General features: G+C 35.4%; 2 protein-coding genes across 3 annotated transcripts; one reads left to right on the top strand and one right to left on the bottom strand.

Annotated features, from left to right (window-relative positions):
- The first annotated feature begins 739 nt into the window (after positions 1–739).
- Positions 740–16,433, top strand: LOC131951524 (enoyl-CoA hydratase domain-containing protein 3, mitochondrial-like). Of its 2 annotated transcripts, none has more exons than XM_059313902.1 (10): positions 740–869; positions 4,947–5,071; positions 5,520–5,649; positions 9,869–9,940; positions 11,555–11,588; positions 12,251–12,335; positions 12,983–13,092; positions 13,240–13,298; positions 14,161–14,267; positions 16,032–16,433. In XM_059313902.1, exons 1-10 carry the CDS (start codon positions 807–809, stop codon positions 16,132–16,134), a joined length of 888 nt encoding a protein of 295 aa, XP_059169885.1. In that variant the 5' UTR covers positions 740–806; the 3' UTR covers positions 16,135–16,433. The 2 variants fall into 2 exon arrangements, with proteins under 2 accessions (XP_059169885.1, XP_059169887.1); XM_059313904.1 differs by lacking the exon at positions 16,032–16,433 and adding an exon at positions 15,892–15,967.
- A 2,249-nt stretch (positions 16,434–18,682) lies between these two features.
- LOC131951449 (transmembrane protein 79-like) lies at positions 18,683–19,323 on the bottom strand. The gene has a single exon (XM_059313862.1). It carries the CDS (start codon positions 19,309–19,311, stop codon positions 18,703–18,705), a length of 609 nt encoding a protein of 202 aa, XP_059169845.1. The 5' UTR covers positions 19,312–19,323; the 3' UTR covers positions 18,683–18,702.
- Between the last annotated feature and the right edge of the window lie 996 nt (positions 19,324–20,319).

The raw sequence follows: 20,319 nt of genomic DNA, 5'->3' as shown, positions 1-20,319 counted from the left end.
TATATATATATATATATATATATATATATATATAATATGTATCGCTGGCAGCAAACTTTGGTTTTTACTTTTTTACACATTTTTTGTGTCCATCCAACCCTATGGATAACTAGATTTGAAATGCTTACACCAGGGGTTCCCAACCTTTTTTACCTCTAGAGCACATTCTAAAATATCGGTAGGTTGGCGGGCACCACCTATTTTAAATCGACAAACTCCTTCCAGAGGCGTAGCGACCCTTCCCAGCGCCCGGGGACAAAACTTTCGATTTGCACCCCCCCCCCTCCCCCCCTCAAACTTTCAATTTCCATCCCCTTCAACCTTTCAATAATGTTTATGAAAAAAAATTCTGTCTCTGCCGAATAGTGAGAGGCGGGCACATACGAATCGTTCGGCGGGCGCCATGGCGCCCGCGGGCACAGTGTTGGGAACCCCTGGCTTACACAATCAAACAATACTTCTACCTTTAATTCGAATTGATAGACACGTTGTTTTATTTAACCCACTGGAATTATGTTTTACAAAAATCATGTCCTGAAAAATTATTCCCGTGTTTGTAAACACGTAGAATCTAGTAGATAAACAATCTACATGACCGTGCAAGTTTAGTATTGATTACATTATTAGACATACTACTACTACCAAAGCCTACTTGACAATTATTATAATAGTAAAATGCGAATGACATTATTCATTATTTTTATTTTGAAGATCCTGCTCTCTGCCCCTTGACCTTTGACCTTACAGAGGACGGCCTGAGGAAAGTTGTAATGAAACTTTATTAAGGTCTTGTAACTGTTATCAAAATGAGTGTCTTGGCATCGAAGATTTCGTTAATAAAAGTTAACCCTAGATTAACTCTTGCTAAAGTAAGATTACTAAGTCATAGAATAGATCTAATAGATAACATGCAAACGTGAAGGGTAGCATTTTTCTGGACTAGATTTCACTAGATCCAGAATCAAGTTGTTTAAGTTGTTGTTTTGAGTTTTGATAATGTCTAAATCTAGATCTAGATTTAAGTAAAAATTAAAATAATGAATAGGGCCTAATGTCAATGTGTTGTGTATTATTGTGTATGTATGTATTATGTAATTCAGTCAATGTAATGATATTGACATGTAGAATCTATGTTAAAAAATTTAAAAATATCAATTTTTAAAATTTGTTTGTATTATTGTAGTTTGTAGATCTATATTAATATTATTTTGTAGGCCTAAAAACTAAAAGTACATTTACTACAAAATTTACAAACAAGTGTAGAAGAATCTAGACTCTAGCTAGATCTGGTCTACAGAATCTACAGTATTATATTCTAGAGTAGTAGTAGAATCTAGTAGATCTAGATCTAGTACTAGTAGAGGTAGTAGGCCTAAAAATACTGTAACAATCTGTAGATCTCAAAAGTATGAGAACAGTCTTTCTTTCAGGCATCTCTTCAGGGTGGGGGGGGGGGGGGGGGGGGGATCAGTAGAAGTAGAATGTATGTAATATGTAAGGTTCCTTCAATTTATACTTCATATTTTATTATAGTTATAGAGTGGACTATAGTGAAGCTATTAGATTCTAATTAGTAATTAGATCTATGGGATCATCCATAAATAACGTCACGCTTTTTAAAACGATTTTTACCTCCCCCCTCCCCTCCGTCACACATCTTCACAAAAAGCCAGACCCCTCCCTCCTAAAATGAAGTCACACCTCAGCCTACTACACCCCTCAAAATTGCAGATGAATTTTTCTTTAAAACATCAATATTTTTCCAAAATCTTGTGCTGAACTCTGTCAAAATATAGTATTTTAATCAGTTCCTATTACAATTTATTAAAACAGTTTTCTAAAACGCGAAATAACGTCTAAAATTCGTTTTCTAACATTGCTTTTTTATAATGCAAAAGTGTGACGTTGCACCATCTGAACCCCTCCCCCCTCCCCCTCATCACACACCCTCACAAAATTACGGACCCCCCCTTTCCAACCCCCTAACCAGTGTGAGGTCATTTATGGACGACCCCTATAGTATTATATATATATATATTGTTACCAGATTAGGCTACTCTAGTGACCTAGTAAGTTATCTACTTAATATAGATTACTGATGACTTGAAACAATGATACCATTTTTGTTTTGCTGTCTCAGAATATAAGAATTAAGATCTTTAGCTACCAAACAGATATAATTAATTTAGAATAAATTGCACAAAAATAGTTCATCCTAGTTACTAGTCTGGATCTAAATTTATAATAGGCCTACTACTAAGTAAAGTTTTTGATTTATGTTTATTTGATCTAAGTAGTAGTTCCCCTACTGATCCATTTATTTCCCATTGTTTGTTTATTATTTTAACATCACAGCAAATTTTAAACACATGATTTGGTGGTTTCTGGGATATTATACTGAGCAGTAGTCCCTTACTTATCCATTTTTCCAATGTTTATTATTTTAACCTCGCAGCAAATTTTAAACACATGATTTGGTGGTTTCTGGGATATTATACTAAGCAGTAGTCCCTTACTTATCCATTTTTCCATTGTTTATTATTTTAACATCGCAGCAAATTTTAAACACATGATTTGGTGGTTTCGGGTAGTTCATACGGACTACATGATCTAGTATAACCCTAACTAAATTAAGAGCAAGATATCAACTATTTTACTCTGCTCAGATGAAAATATTAAGAATTAAAAACTAATATACTGTCGTTATAATATATTTAGTTTAAAAAAAAACAGTCTTAATAACAACACAGGAGGCATTTCAGTTTTAAGCTGTTCTTTTATCTACTTGATTGATCTTATCAAGTGGGGGAGATAATCACTAAAGAAATGCTGGAAAAACCTGAAAGGCCTATTGTGGTACCAGGTACAGGAATTGTTCCAGTGGACTCATTTTGTTAAATATCTAAAAAAATTGGCACAGTTCCAAATGTAACCTATTACAGATTACCTATTACAGATTACTCATGCAGATGGAATTCCCACCCGCAGATTAGACAGTTAAACGTAATTATGTTATAGAAATAAGCTAGTTATCGTCATTGGAAGCTGCAAGCCTTTATAAAGAGGGGGGGGGGAGACTTTATATATTTATATATATATATATATATATATATATATATATATATATATATATATATATACATACATATACATATGAAGAGTTGATTTTCAAAATGCAATATATCCAAAATTTGGGTTTCGAGAAAATCGCACTTTTCTCCTACACGAAGCCATTGTACAATATGCTAAAACTGTTTGTCAATTTAGGTTCATAACCCTCATATACATAGGACTAGAATGGTTTTTGAAATGTACTTGCATAAAAAGATACTTTTTTTTTTGTCCCAAAATTTGCGTTTCGTTGCAAAATGAGGTATATCCAGCTTTTGTTAAGCTACAAAACGCTGTATATCCATTTTTTTTTCTAATAATACATATGATGTCCAATATTTTAGTTTATTATTTTATTAAGACCCACTTATATTCCCAGTGTTATCATCTCACTACAATTGTACCATGTTTTTCTGTTACTTTAAAGTGTTTTTAGTGAGTAATTTCAGTTATTTGAACAATTTTCAAAAATGATGCAAGTCTCTAACGAGAGACTTTAATTTGAAGAGTACAGCTTGTCTTTAGGTTCATAAACCTCATATAAATAGGACTAGAATGGTTTTTGAAATGTACCTGCATAAAAAGATGCTTTTTTTTTGTCCCAAAATTTGCGTTTCGTTGCAAAATGAGGTATATCCAGCTTTTGTTGTGACCTACTTAGGTCGAGTCAGGTTCCATTTTTATTTTGACATTGTATAATACCTTATATGTAATGATTGTGCAACTCCTGGGGATTTTCCACTGTCGTATTAAGGGTGTCTAAGACGTAGAAATTTTCCATTAAGATCTGATTGAATGATTCTGATCATATGACCCTCCCAACCAATGGCTACATGAGTTGAGGATGACCTCCCCTGTGGCAGAAGTCTTTAATTGCCCCGCACACTCGCCACACGTGGCAGGGCAGTTTCCTTGATCAAGAGTCTACCAGGATCAAACGGTCCATTACGACCAAGCCGTCCATATTGTCCGGCAATAGATTCTGACCATTTGAACGTGAGAGAACTTAAGACCTGTGTGTGCCTTGCTTTCTTAAGTTGATTTAGTCTTCTAGTATAATATTACTTGTCGCCAAGTAATTCTTGAAGCTATAGCAGTGTTGTGTGGCCTGTGGCTAGTTTTTACAGTGGTGAAATCTGTGATAGTGTTTTTTCTTACATTTTGTAAGTTGGGTTTTGATATTTTATACATTAAATATTTTATCTAGTTTAACTTTGTGTTCTGCCACAACTGTGTTCGCTTATTAAAGGTTGTATGCAGATTGGATGAGTGTTAATTTCAATAGTATCACTAGTTTTCCCTAGACATCGAATTCGAGCCCTAGTGTGCCGTTGTGTTAGTGTTCATCCATTTAGGCCGTAAGGCATTTGCATATAACCCCGAAAAAAGAATCCGGGGACGTTCTCCTTCTATCTGGCTGATAGATAGGTAAACGTTACATTGTTAAGCTACAAAATAGAAATAAAATGAAAATTTTGCGCCGTGAAGATTAAAATTAAGTTTTCCTAATAGTAACTGAGTAGCTTTACAATATGGGCACGCTATCTCATTTTTTTCAAAAATGGCGCTTATCGCGTTTTGAAAATCAACTCTTCATATATATATATATATACATATATATATATATACATATATATATATATATATATATATATATATATATATATATATATATATATATATATATATATATATATATATATATATATATATATAAAATTTGTGTATGTGTTAACAAATTTTGTTTTGCCTATGATTGTTGCTATATAAACTTTGCTATACTGAAATTATTCACTGGTCTTATAATGACATTGTTTTTGTCTTGATTGTGTAAGTTTTGCAGGCTGTTCAGTTCAACTCCAGCTTTCAGAGCTCAGGCTGAGGCTGCCCAACCACCACTGACACTCACAACAGATTCCAACGGGATACGCACAATATGCCTGAATGATTCTCGGAAAAGGTTAAACAATAAAATAGATTTCTTGTTAAAAGAATTACTAAATTTGTTTTTATTAAACTGGATACGCACAGTATGCCTGAATGATTCTCGGAAAAGGTTAAACAATAAAATAGGTCTCTTGTTAAAAGAATTATTAAATTTGTTGTTGTTAAACAGGATACGCACAGTATGCCTGAATGATCTCGGAAAAGGTTAAAAAATAAAATAGATCTCTTGTTAAAACAATTATTAAATTTGTTGATGTTAAACTACTGTTACAAATGAAGTAGGGTTTGTTAATTTCAAATGTGTGAAGAATCTACATGGTCACCAGTCTTAGAGTCAAATAGGCTTTAGTGATTAGTTTTTGGGGGAAGGGGGCTAGTATTTATTATCCTAATAGTTTGAAATCATAATTATAAATTGTTTTGATGTCAGTGACTGTATATTTCTGCCCTGAATCCCCCAGAAATGCCTTATCTCTGGCTATGCTAGAGTCCCTGCTACAGGACCTAGACAGAGACCAGGAGGAACTACGTGTCGTCATCATCAAAGCCAGTGGTCCAGTCTTCAGTGCCGGACATGACCTTAAGGAACTGGTCAGTTGTTTTTTAAATTTCATGGCATGTTTGTTAATGACAACAAATATTACACTATACCAGGGGTCGGCAACCTGCGGCTCGCGAGCCGCATGCGGCTCTTTTGATGTCAAGATGCGGCTCTTCAGCTCCTTGCACAAATATTAATAGTTATATCATTTCATTTTCAAAATTCATAACAAAAATTATACTGTAAAGAAACACAAGTTTAAACAGAAGAAAAAACTCATTAGAAAACAGTGAGAATTGGTGCAGTAGAAAGTATACGGACAGACGCTTGGGCACCAGGCCCAGCCCCACAGCCGTACTGTGGACAGCCCCGTAGCGACCTTTCTATGCTTTCAACTGCCAAAGTGCTGACTTTTTCAAATATAATTAAATGAGTGGCGTTGTTTTTTAGTTATGAGCTTTCTACTGTTGAACTGGGTACTGGACGGTGGGGTACGAGTTTACCCTGTGTTCAGTTGGGTGGAAAATAAGCCTGGTGAGAATGGTAGGACAGAAGCGACAGATACACGGTAATCAAACCAATATCCAAGCCAGTTAGTCGGAGTTAGCCATGTTGAGGGCTGCCTGGCTATGTGAGACACCTCCTGACCGGTGATGTCCGTAAAGAAGGGCAAAAAGTTATCAGTTTCTAAAGTGGATTGTGACAGTCCTATATTTTTATTTTTTTATCACTAATTTCATTATTCTGGCAAAACAAGTGTATGTTTTTATATGAATAAATATTATTTCATATATAAAGCTATTTATTTTAAATAATAAATCAAATTTATTTTCCTAATCCTAATAAAAAAATAAAATATTGAAATTTAAAAAATGTTAGTGGCTCTCTAAAATCTGGAAAATTTTGAAAATTGTAACTTTTGGCTCTTCCGTCTCAAAAGGTTGCCGATCCCTGGTCTATAGGGCACGTGAAGTAGAGTTTACTTGTTTCTCTATATGTATCTTTAATGTCTATTGTAAAATAGTAGTATAGCATCGATGATGATGATGATATTGGTGATGATTGAAAAAATTCCTGATAAAACCTTGTGTATTTAAGACTATCCCATATCTACAAATAAAACATTTTAAAAAGCTATGGCTTATACAGTCAAAAAAGAGTTCTATAATTTATGTACTTTAAAAATTTGACCAGGATTTGATAACAGCAATGTTTTCTAAAATAAAATAAAAATTCACTTATTTATATTTTATTAATATTGAAACTCTTTTTTTAAAATGAATTTTTGAAATCATCTTTGAAGACTTTTTCCCCTTGGTTGCTTTGTATTTGTAAATGGGAAGTAACAAGCATAAGATAGTTTTAGTAAAAGGTTAACGAAAAAACTCTATTTGTAAAAATAAAGTTCATTTAAGAGGAGGCATCTGACACTGGTAAGACAAGATTCCACGAAAGGTTCCACAAAGTAACTGTTGCGTTATATTTTTCTCAAATAACATGGGTACCGTAATAAAGTTTTTCACTATTTAACAGTCCTTGAACAGTTTTTGTTTTGGTATCACACAACTTATGTAGTAAACAGTTCAACAAACACTTAATTTCTATGGTGTAGTACTTCAGCAGAGCAAGCTCAGAGTTTACTTTTTATTTTGTTTTCTTCCCCATTTGCTAGACGCCTCCCTTGGCTAGTCCTCTGTGTATCATCATTTGTGTAAAAATATCGAACATGTGTAACAATATCGAAATTGAGTAACAATATCATCCCCGTTTAACAATATCATCCTTGTGTATCATAATCATCCTTATGTAACAATTTACTAACAAAATAATCCAAACAATCCAAACAATCCCCACAATCACGTGACATAAAACTACAGGTGTGTTGTGTATATCAGATATCAGACTTAGAGCTAGGGCTGTGGTTTGATTAATGGTAGAACTTATTCTAAGGTTTGGTGTAAGGATAGCGTCGACATTATTAAGCGATGTTGGGTACAATTTTAGGACCAGTAATACAAAAACCCAACTTTAAAAAAAAAGTAGATTCCACTATTAAATTAGGACACCCAAAGCCCCCATTCATCAAGATGGTTTTGTTTGAAAATTCAGGTTAATATATGACAGAGTTGTTGATTCGTCTTTTTACATCATTTAAAACGTGTCTAACCTGCTTTTCAACATTTTCAACGTCAGCCACAAACAAAACATAGCTTCAATGACAAGTGAGGGATATAACAAAATAAGATATTCAAGGTTCTGTCCCCTTCCCCAAAAAACTACGAACTAAAACCAGAAGGGAAGCAACTTGAATTATCGATGTGTCAGGGGCGATAATTCTTGTTTAGTACTGGTAACAATGAAGAAAGTGTCTAGTAACATTCTCAGTGTGAATACAACCATGTCTTTGGTTATATTGAAACATGATTCTATCAAGAAAAGATACACCAGAAACTTAAAAGAGGGCCACATTTTGTTTTGACCGCCAGTATTACTACAATCAGTGTTTTACAAGGGTACAGACAGTTGCTGAAATTGTGTTCAGTTTCTTTAAGGCATCTCTTCGTTTCTGCCCCCCCCCCCCCCCCCCTCGCCGAAGAAAGTATACCGCCCCCACCCCACAACTACCTAACGAAACAGAATTTATATAGAAAATAATTACTTTTACCAGTGTCCCCCCACCCCACCCAAGAAAAATTTTGTTCGCCCCCTCCCCCCTCGAAAGTGCCTCACCCCCCCCCCCCCCCCCCCCCCCCCCCGGAGAAAAAAGTCTTGAAGAAACACTATGTTATAATAAAAATTTATCAGCATCGGTTGGCTAGATTATCAACAGTAACAACAAGGGGGGGGGGGGGGGGGGAATTCAGACAGTTCTGGGTGACACCAATATGGCCGGGGGTAAGGGAGACACTAAAGCGGGAAAAAAGCAATATATTTAATTTAAAAAAACAACAACTATGCATTTCAAGTTTAGATAATGACTAATTAGTTGAATCTTTTAAGTACAGTTTAAAAAATGTGTTAAATACTCCAGTTTAAAATGTATGACACAAAATAACACATCACACACATCACACACAACACATAAAACAAACACATCACACACATCACACACATCACATACAAGCACAACAAGACTCATCGTACATCACATCACATACAAGCACAACAACACTCATCGTAAAAAAAATCGATTTTCTAATCAATGCTACATAAATTTGTATTTCACTATGAAATATTAACAAGATTTAAGGTCAGCAATCAAAAGTAGGGGAAATAATCACATTCTTTATTACTGTTAGGTGCACCTATTTAATTTCATCCTATAAATTTTATTTTGTAAAAGAATAAACTGTAAATACACTATGTAATACATGTTTTTTAATGTTATTACAAAACATTTTTGTTTCTTTAAATCGTAAATATTTTATTTTAATGTAAGCTATGTATATAAACTGTGACTTTTGTTTATAAAAAACCAAATTAATCTTTAACGCACTACGCTTGATGCCAGTTCCAATACTTCATCAGTTATCGGTTTCCAATAATAATTACTATCAAAATAACTTATTATCGGGTAAGACTAAATAAGGGGGGATCAGCAATGGATCAACTCAACAGTAGTTACGTATAACACTTGAATTAACAGCATTCAGAGTTTGCTATAGGCCAGGGCTCAGCAACCTGCGGCTCGCGAGCCGCATGCTGCTCTTTTGATGTCAAGATGCGGCTCTTCAGCTCCATGCACACATATTAATAATTTTCATATTTAATTTTTAAAACTTATAATTTTATACATTTTTTTTGCAACACTCGATGTTGAACGCATAATAATAAATGATAAACACTGGCTATTATATTAGAGTGTTTAGTATATATATATATATATATATTTATATATATATATATATATATATATATATATATATATATATATGTATATATATATAAATATAAAATCCTAATCAAATATCATACTATTGAAATAAAAATGTTAGTGGCTCTTTAAAACTGGGTAATTTTGTAAATTGTAACTTTTGGCTCTTCCGTCTCAAAAGGTTGCCGACCCCTGCACTATACTGATCACATTATGACATTTTACTGACCAACAATATGACACTACACTGACCAACAATGTGAGCTTATACTAACCACTAATTTCACAGTATACTGACCACTAATATGAAACTACTGACCACCTAATGACATTATACTGATGACCAGTATGACACTATACTGACCAGCAATATAACACAACTGAATCTTTCCCAGACACAAGAGAAAGGTCTGGAGTTCCACGAGAAGGTGTTCTCTACCTGTTCAGATGTCATGAACTTAATCCAGGTAGGTGCTTGCTGCATTCACACAGGTCACATCAAATACAGGTAACTCAGTAGGTCCTCTACAACAGGTCACATCAAATACAGGTAACTCAGTAGGTCCACTACAACAGGTCACAGGTCACTCAGTAGGTCCACTACAACAGGTCACATCAAATACAGGTAACTCAGTAGGTCCATTACTACAGGTCACATCAAGACAGGTAACTCAGTAGGTCCACTACAACAGGTCACAGGTAACTCAGTAGGTCCACTACAACAGGTCACAGGTAACTCAGTAGGTCCACTACAACAGGTCACAAGTCACTCAGTAGGTCCACTACAACAGGTCACTCAGTAGGTCCACTACAACAGGTCACAGGTCACTCAGTAGGTCCACTACAACAGGTCACAGGTCACTCAGTAGGTCCACTACAACAGGTCACAGGTCACTCAGTAGGTCCACTACAACAGTGAGATAAACACCATTGACCAACTTCAATATTTTAACACAAGTTGCATAAGATATTCTCTAAGTTTCACAAGTTGCATAAGATATTCTCTAAGTTACACAAGTTGCATTAGATATTCTCTTAAGTTTCACAAGTTGCATAAGATATTCTCTAAGTTTCACAAGTTGCATAAGATATTCTCTCAAGTTTCACAAGTTGCATAAGATATTCTCTCAAGTTTCACAAGTTGCATAAGATATTCTCTTAAGTTTCACAAGTTGCATAAGATATTCTCTAAGTTACACAAGTTGCATTAGATATTCTCTTAAGTTACACTAGTTGCATAAGATATTCTCTAAGTTTCACAAGTTGCATAAGATATACTCTCAAGTTTCACAAGTTGCATAAGATATTCTCTCAAGTTACACAAGTTGCATTAGATATTCTCTTAAGTTTCACAAGTTGCATAAGATATTCTCTCAAGTTTCATAAAGTTGCATAAGATATTCTCTAAGTTTCACTAGTTGCATAAGATATTCTCTAAGTTTCACAAGTTGCATAAGATATTCTCTAAGTTTCACTAGTTGCATAAGATATTCTCTCAAGTTTCACAAGTTGAATAAGATATTCTCTAAGTTTCACAAGTTGCATAAGATATTCTCTTAAGTTTCACAAGTTGCATAAGATATTCTCTCAAGTTTCACAAGTTGCATAAGATATTCTCTCAAGTTTCACAAGTTGCATAAGATATTCTCTAAGTTTCACAAGTTGCATAAGATATTCTCTAAGTTTCACAAGTTGCATAAGATATTCTCTAAGTTTCACAAGTTGCATTAGATATTCTCTTAAGTTTCACAAGTTGCATAAGATATTCTCTAAGTTTCACAAGTTGCATTAGATATTCTCTCAAGTTTCACAAGTTGCATAAGATATTCTCTCAAGTTTCAATTTTAATTTTATGAAAAATTGTGTTGAGCCTTATTTTTAATGGCATTAATTGATGCACAAAATGATTATTCAACCTGGAAAGTTATGTGAGATTTCCAAAAACAGTGACTTTTAGGTTGGTATAAAATTTAGTTGCAAAATTTAGTTTTAGAACAAAAAAAACATTTTTAACTTAAATTTTAAGACCCATTAACTAATTGAAAATAATTTATTGACTGATTGCTTCTTTGTTCCTGTAGGATTTACCTGTGCCAGTAATTGCCCAAGTTCAAGGTAATTTGATTTGTTGAAGGTCGTGATGTGTGGTAAGACTGGGCTGAATACAATCCCTTGTTCTACCTGACTTAAAATTTGATTTGTTGAAGGTCGTGATGTGTGGTAAGACTGGGCTGAATACAATCCCTTGTTCTACCTGACTTTATGTAAACTGGTTGACAAATTTAATTGGAAGGAAGGGGGGGGGGGACTGTAAGCTTAGGCCAACTTTATTCGAAGTCACGTAATAATAATTGAACCATTGTAACAAGTAATTGTAACCAGAGCTCTAATTTAAATTGTAGCATGATGGTGTAGGTTTATCTGAGCTAACAGCTGCTAAGCTCTGGTATGATAAACATTACCAGAATGTGCTCAAAACCATAACACAGATGTCAGGTCCTTAACTGAACCGTATAAGCAAAAATGTAGTTCATGGCGTTCTCTTATTTCTTTAACTAGAAATGTTTATTATATATTAAAGGGAGATAATGACATGATTGTAAATTTTGACAGCTTAATAAATTATAAATCCTTTTTTTTTTGTGCCTCTCTGAAGGGAATGTTACACCTTAGTTAAATTATTTAAGATCTTTGTGTTAACTAACAAGGCACTAGAATTTAAAAATATGTTGTTCCTTATTTTTTGTTTACCCAACAGATTTTATTTCTCTCCCTAGGGCTAGCAACAGCTGCAGGCTGTCAGCTAGTGGCGTCATGTGACATAGCAGTGGCGTCACAGTCCTCCCAGTTTGCCACTCCAGGGTAGGGACTTGTTTTCCTGATTTATTCAAATAATTCACCGTTGCGTCTTCTGTCACAACATATCTTGCAACAGTAAAGACTTAATTAATAGCAATGATATTGTTTTTAATTATTGTAAAAGTTGATTGTTTAGTTTATCTCAAGCTATACAAACCCGATATTTTAAAAATAAAACATTGTAAGAACTTGTCAATTTGTCTTAAACTAAAAACATGGGTCCCTCCTTTTTTTTGTTACATTGTGAGGAGACAACGGGTACCATGCTTGTTCTGATTCTATATTTCAAATTTGTTTCACTGTAGTCTCCACAATTCACTGTTGCATACCTAAAATATAACTTCAATTCAGGCTCTCTAAATATTATTAGTTTTAAAAATTTAGTAACTGGCACTAAAATTATGCAATGGCTGTTGGCTAGTGAGATGTAATATTGTAATGGGGCAACTATTTATGCTCAGGGGAAGCAACCTATTATGTCATAACTTAATTTTAATGTGATCATCTTGCATAGCTTTTAACCGAAAATAAATTTGTTTTTAAATATGAAAGGTTTTAATTAGTTATTGTATATGAAATAATCAGTAAAATAATCAGTAAAATAATCAGGAAAATACCAGATTATAAAACCTGGGGGTGTTGTTTCACAGGGTCAACGTTGGATTATTTTGTACAACCCCTGGGGTCGCCTTAGGGAGGTCAGTGCCAAGAAAGGTTGCCATGGAGATGTTATTCACTGGACACCCCATTTCTGCTGGAGGTCTCCTCGTCTTGTTTACTATTTCACTTTTATTTCTAATTAAATCATAATTACTTTTTTTTTATAATTAAATTTTAATTGATACATTCACTTTTAAAATTGTTCCAAAACTTGTCTTTAAAACCAAAGTTCCTGTGTTTTCCACAGATGCCCTACTGTACGGGTTGGTCAGCAAGGTGGTCCCAGATTCACAAGTTGAACAAGAGGTAAGGCAGGTTCACATTTGATTTACTCACACTCATTTCATAGTTCCTTGTGGAGTTTTCTCTGTGTATTCTGACAATCATTTCATATTCATAGTTCCTTGTGAAGTTTTATTTGTGTATTCTGACAATCATTTCATATTCATAGTTCCTTGTGAAGTTTTATTTGTGTATTCTGACAATCATTTCATATTCATAGTTCCTTGTGAAGTTTTATTTGTGTATTCTGACAATCATTTCATATTCATAGTTCCTTGTGAAGTTTTATTTGTGTATTCTGACAATCATTTCATAGTTCCTTGTGGAGTTTCCTGACAATATTTATGTGTGACACTTATTTATATTAAACACTTGTTTTCAACTGAGATATGAGGTATTGAGAGGGATGGATCTTCAGCCATTCTGCTTTTTTCAAGGGTTTAAGTTCAAAAACTTTTTATTACTTTCTGAACAGTTAAAAGGTTATAAAAACTCAGGATTAAAAAATACTCTTTCTTTGTTTTGTTTTTAAAAAAACTTCATTGTAAAAATTATAAATTTTCTCAGTTTAGATAATTAGTATAAAGTTATATTACTAAAATGCTTTAAAGTTTTGCTGAATTTAACATGTGTGGCACAACTAAAAAAAGCCGCAGAATGTTTTAAAGTTAGTTTCTCTTGTCCAGATTGAACTAGACTCAAACTTTTTATCTGTCTTACTTAATGATTTCTGATGTGCTTTAGACATAATTGTACTATGTTTCTTACTTAATGATTTCTGATGTGCTTTAGACATAATTGTACTATGTTTCTGACTTAATGATTTCTATGTGCTTTAGACATAATTGTACTATGTTTCTGACTTGATGATTTCTTTGTACTTCAGACAATGAGGATCGCAGAAAGAATTTGTGAAACTAGTAAAGATGTTGTGGCGCTGGGTAAAGCAGCTTTTTATGCTCAGGTTACCATGGACAAGAAGAATGCCTACAGGTAGGCTGGTGGTTCATGTCTCTTTACATCAGTGTTGGTTCCTGTCTCTTTACATCAGCAGGTAGACTGTTGGCTCATGTCTCTTTACATCAGTGTTGGTTCATGTCTCTTTACATCAGTGTTGGTGCATGTCTCTTTACATCAGTGTTGGTTCATGTCTCTTTACATCAGCAGGTAGACTGTTGGCTCATGTCTCTTTACATCAGTGTTGGCTCATGTCTCTTTACATCAGCAGGTAGACTGTTGGCTCATGTCTCTTTACATCAGTGTTGGCTCATGTCTCTTTACAACAGCAGGTAGACTGTTGGCTCATGTCTCTTTACATCAGTGTTGGTTTATGTCTCTTTTGGTTCATGTCTCTTTACATCAGTGTTGGTTCATGTTTCTTTACATCAGTGTTGGCTCATGTCTCTTTACATCAGTGTTGGTTCATGTCTCTTTACATCAGTGTTGGTTCATGTTTCTTTACATCAGTGTTGGTTCATGTCTCTTTACATCAGTGTTGGTTCATGTCTCTTTACATCAGTGTTGGTTCATGTCTCTTTACATCAGTGTTGGCTCATGTCTCTTTACATCAGTGTTGGCTCATGTCTCTTTACATCAGTGTTGGTTCATGTCTCTTTACATCAGTGTTGGCTCATGTCTCTTTACATCAGTGTTGGTTCATGTCTCTTTACATCAGTGTTGGTTTATGTCTCTTTTGGCTCATGTCTCTTTACATCAGTGTTGGCTCATGTCTCTTTACATCAGTGTTGGCTCATGTCTCTTTACATCAGTGTTGGCTCATGTCTCTTTACATCAGTGTTGGTTCATGTTTCTTAACATCAGTGTTGGTTCATGTCTCTTTACATCAGTGTTGGTTCATGTCTCTTTACATCAGTGTTGGTTCATGTCTCTTTACATCAGTGTTGGCTCATGTCTCTTTACATCAGTGTTGGCTCATGTCTCTTTACATCAGTGTTGGTTCATGTCTCTTTACATCAGTGTTGGCTCATGTCTCTTTACATCAGTGTTGGTTCATGTCTCTTTACATCAGTGTTGGTTTATGTCTCTTTTGGCTCATGTCTCTTTACATCAGTGTTGGCTCATGTCTCTTTACATCAGTGTTGGTTCATGTCTCTTTACATCAGTGTTGGCTCATGTCTCTTTACATCAGTGTTGGTTCATGTCTCTTTACATCAGTGTTAGTTCATGTCTCTTTACATCAGTGTTGGTTCATGTCTCATGTTTTAGTTAGTCAGGGCACCCAACTCATAACATTCAATCTAGCAAGCCCATGATTCAATGCTAGACCATGCCATCATAGCTGTGCTTTGACTTCTGTAAGGTAACTAATAGGAAAGTAAATGATGTACACAGTTACTGTAGAAAGAGCTGGCACAGGTTTCACTTTCAATAGCAGCACCCAGAATAGAGCCAATCCCAGATACTGTGGAACTGTAAGGGGAAACAATCCATTGTAGCACTACAACCCAGTCTTTCCTTTGTCTACTAACAGCAGCAGTGGTGTTGGATGGAGAGATGTTACTCAGCTAAACCAAACACCCGTTGTAATACAAAAACTATAAACAGCTGGAGAGAAATGAATCAACACCCATCTAACAAAATAATTTGATGTCCGCAGATATTCTGAAAAAAATATGGTGAAAAACCTGAATCAACACCCATCTAACAAAATAATTTGATGTCCTCAGATATTCTGAGAAAATTATGGTGAAAAATCTTAATCAACACCCTTCTAACAAAATAATTTGATGTCCGCAGATATTCTGAGAAAATTATGGTGAAAAACCTGATGCTGCAAGATGGTGGTGAAGGCATCAGGGCTTTCATTGAGAAGAGAAAACCAGAATGGAAGAAAGGTTAAAGTTCACAGTTCAAGGTCGTGTGCACAGTGTGAGCTAAACAAACAGAACTTGGTTGTAAATTTAATGTTGAGCATTTTTTTTTATTGTAACCAAAGAGAAGTGCACAATTATAGTCATTAACTTTAACAATGATTTATGATATTGGCTATAGTTAATGCCATTCATTGTGATGGGTTCTGCTAATCAAGTATGCTGCTACCACTTACAACAAAACCTTTTACAATTGTACAGTCACTGCCAGTGGTGATGGTTTAGCCATTGTTGCAAGCCTTGTTATTTTATGTACAAGACACGTCAAAGTGATCAGAAATATTTTTAAATTGTTGATTCGCTCATTTTGCACATTTTTTTTTTGAGAAAATAATTTTTTTAAATAGATCTATTAAAATTGTGCATTAACTTTTTCATATTTTGAAATTTAAGAACATTTTTTACGTATATGCAATTTTTTTAAACTGTTATTGAAAGTTTATTGATTGTATACGTTTACATGTATATAAAATATTTTCTGCTATTGACTCTGGTAGCTACAAGTATGTAAATAAAGCACCAGCATTACGATGCTTAGAAAACCTATGGGAGATTTAATAAAAATAAACATGAAAGGGTTATTTTTCTGTTTTGAGTCTTATTGTTACAGTTCTAACTAGTAATGTCACAAGGGGGGGGGGGGGGGGTTGATGCTGTCTGTAATGGGTAACTGGGTGATGCCTAATTAAAAAAGTCTTTAAACTACTGTCACGACTATATTTTATCCAATAAAAATATTAAAATACTAGGAGAGTGGGGTGACACCAAAACCAAATTTTAAGTTGTTGGACTGGGGTGTAAGCTGAAGTTGTGACGTCACTGGTTGTAACCAAAACCTCACTATCCCACACAACTGGTTCCCTCACACAGTTCCCTCACACAACAGGCTCCACACAGCTGTGCTGATATTTCTCTCCATGATACCTGTTCCCTTTGTTGTTGAAACCACCTCTGTCTGTATCTATCACAGACTTAACAAACAAGTTTTATCAGACTCCAGATAAAAAAATTTTATCAGACTGCATATATAAAACCTTGGAATATTCTAAATGCTTTAGTGTAATATGGTCCAACAAATTCTAGTCCAAAAAATTCTTCTCGACTGAAATTTTTTTTTTTAAAGTATCAATGGCTTACAGTAAACCTAAACAGTGACGTAACCAGGATCGTCTCAAAGGGGGGGTTCCAAATTTTACCCGGGGAAAAAACTTTCGATTTGCACCCCCCCCCCCACCTCCTCAAACTTTCGATTTGCACACCCCTCAAACTTTCGATTTGCACCCCACTTATACTTTATATATATATATATATACCGAGGGGTCTATGGTGGGGTTATGACCCCCCTAAACCCCCATCCCCTACCTACGCCACTGAACCTAAAGTATGAAAAACTTTCCTTATCAGTGGTACTAGTGCTGATCTTATAATTAATAGAAAACACAGAGTGAGGTAAGGAAGCTGGCACCAAATTTTAAACTGCTAATAAAGAATAACAATCACTTTAAAAATACAAACATTTATTCCAGTAAAAATAAAAATTAATTATGATGAAGCCCAAGTATGACAAGAAAATTAAGTGAATAATTTGAAAAGTAAAAGCAAACAAGTACAAAATTTTGCCATTCTTTTCTTTATACAATTCTATTTAAAGCACAACATCAAAATGAAAGACAAAAAGGACATAGTTTAAACTAGTAGGTTAGTTTTTACTGTGTAAAGGTTAGAGTTAGTCATGGCAAGTTAAGTTTGGGGTAGGGCAGGGATAAAGTTTCAGGTACCCAATAGGGCTGACTGGACCTCCTACAGTCATGTCGGGTACTCATTAGAGCTGAGTGGCCTCAGTGAAGCCCTACACAATTATGCCTAGGATCCCTTTTCCTGTACAGCTGTATGCAAAGCCACATTAGTACAATACATTTTAAACAAAACCTTTTTAATTCATGGAAAACTATATGTAAAATTATGGTGTCACATTCTTGTCCAATAATAAAGTGGCAAAAAAAATATGAAATGAATACTATGTTTGGCAGCAAAAAATACATTGGAGCAAATATTCAGCAAATCACAATGCATACAAAACATTAATCAACTGATACTAACATAAAGGTAGGCATTACTAATAACAGACGCTACAGAAATTTCAATCTTTCCCATCAAAGAAAAATATGTCTTCCTAATTAAACAAATTAAAATGTAAATAGAAGTTATAAAATAAATTATTTTGGTGAAAACCTAAAGCAAAAATTTTGTAATGGAGAAGTCGTATTTTGTCATGTCAATTGTAAATATAATGAAGATTGGATGAGAAATTCAGAATATAAATGCTAGATTGTCCAGTGAACGATTGAAATGGTTGTGGTCAGAGTTTCTTCCAGTGTTTCTACCGCCCCCCCCCCCCCCCGGAACGAAATGGATTTATTATATAAAAATATATACTTTTACCAGTGTCCGCCCACCCGAAAATGTTGTCCGCCCCCCCCCCCCCCCCCCCCCCCGGAGAAAAAAGTCCTGAAGAAACACTGGTTGTGCTGAGAGTGTTAAGAGAAAAGGCTGGACACCACGTGATAAACCACCACAATCCACACCACGATACTGACCAGAAAGGTCGCCACGAAACCGGTTGTCCGGTTCAGGTACGACTTCCGGTAACCGAAGAAGAAAGCGACGCGTCCGAAGACGAAGAAGATTGCGAGGATGGGGATGTTCTTCATCTGGTGCTCCTGGAGGAACGTGGCCAGGATGAGCTGACCCACAAAACTGACAAGGAACTGCTCCACCGTGTTGGTCAGGTACCGCGAGTACACAGCCACGTGATGTTCACCGCCGCCGTTGATTGGGTCAATGGCGGTGGTGAATAACCGGGTCAAGGCCACGACTAGGATCCCGACGATCAAGGTCAGACAGGGGAACGTTTGAAACCGGAGCGTGTAGATGAGGCGGTCCAGTGTCTGGGGGAGGGACGGCACGGGGATTGGCACGTGGTAATACAGGACGTAGTACCCCAGGGACAGGCCGGCCACCGTCTTGATGGCGGCTGTAGCTATGGTCAGCCTCTCTTTGAATGTAGACCGGCCCGGGTCAGACTTCCTGAGGCTGGGTGGTTCTGAAGTTCTGGCTGCGTCCTGCAGTTTCGTCGCTCTTTGCATTTTTTAAATCAGCTCTGGCTGTAATAAAAGATCCAATAACTAGATTTAGGAACAACAACAACAAAAATGACAGTCAGAGACACAACAACATGATGATAAAAACATCACAAAAACATCACGACAACAACATCACGACAACAACATCACGACAACAACATCACGACAACCACGACACGGCAACAACATCACGGCAACAACATCACGACAAAAACACCACAACAACAACATTACGACAAATCACGACAACAACATCACCACGACAACAACATCACGACAATCACATCAAGACAACAACATCACGAAAACAACATCACGACAAAAACATCACAACAACACCACGACAACAACATCACGACCTCATCAAGACAACAACATCACAACAACAACATCACGACAACATCACGACAACATCATGACAACCACATCACGACAACCACAACACGATAACCACATCACGACAAAAACATCACGACAACAACATCACGACAATAACAACACCACAACAACCTCGTAGCACGCCAAAACCATCACCACATCCTTGCCACAACATCACAACTACAGCATCTTTTATCAGAAATCAGCAGTCATATAAACTCTATAAAAAACTGAAGTCGTATAATCTCTCAGAAAACATCAGTCATTTAATCAGAAAATATCAGTCATTTAATCAGAAAACTGGAGGAGGGGATAACGAGGACCAACATTCGCTGAATCAACCCGAGGGATCTTTCCTTTAATGGACCCTATCAAGCTACAGGGGTCGATGCCATGAATATGACATCAAGGGTGTTAGGGTCAAAGACAGGGTTCGTGTTTGTTGGGTTCTAGAATCTAGGGTATATATATATGTAGCGACAAACAAAGACAACTAACACTATATAAATATAATAATAACAATAAGATGTTTAATATAAATGTATACAGTAATAAGAATAATAAAAGAGCAAATGGAGTCTACAACATAAAATAACAAGATACTCAACGTCTCCCCGTCCACAGCCACAGCAC

Source organism: Physella acuta, unplaced genomic scaffold, assembly GCF_028476545.2.
Source record: "Physella acuta isolate Inbredline_101_S28 unplaced genomic scaffold, ASM2847654v3 ptg000065l, whole genome shotgun sequence".
Lineage (NCBI taxonomy): Eukaryota > Metazoa > Mollusca > Gastropoda > Physidae > Physella > Physella acuta.
Note: the sequence above shows the minus strand (reverse complement) of the source record. Positions and strands in the feature narration are given on the sequence as shown.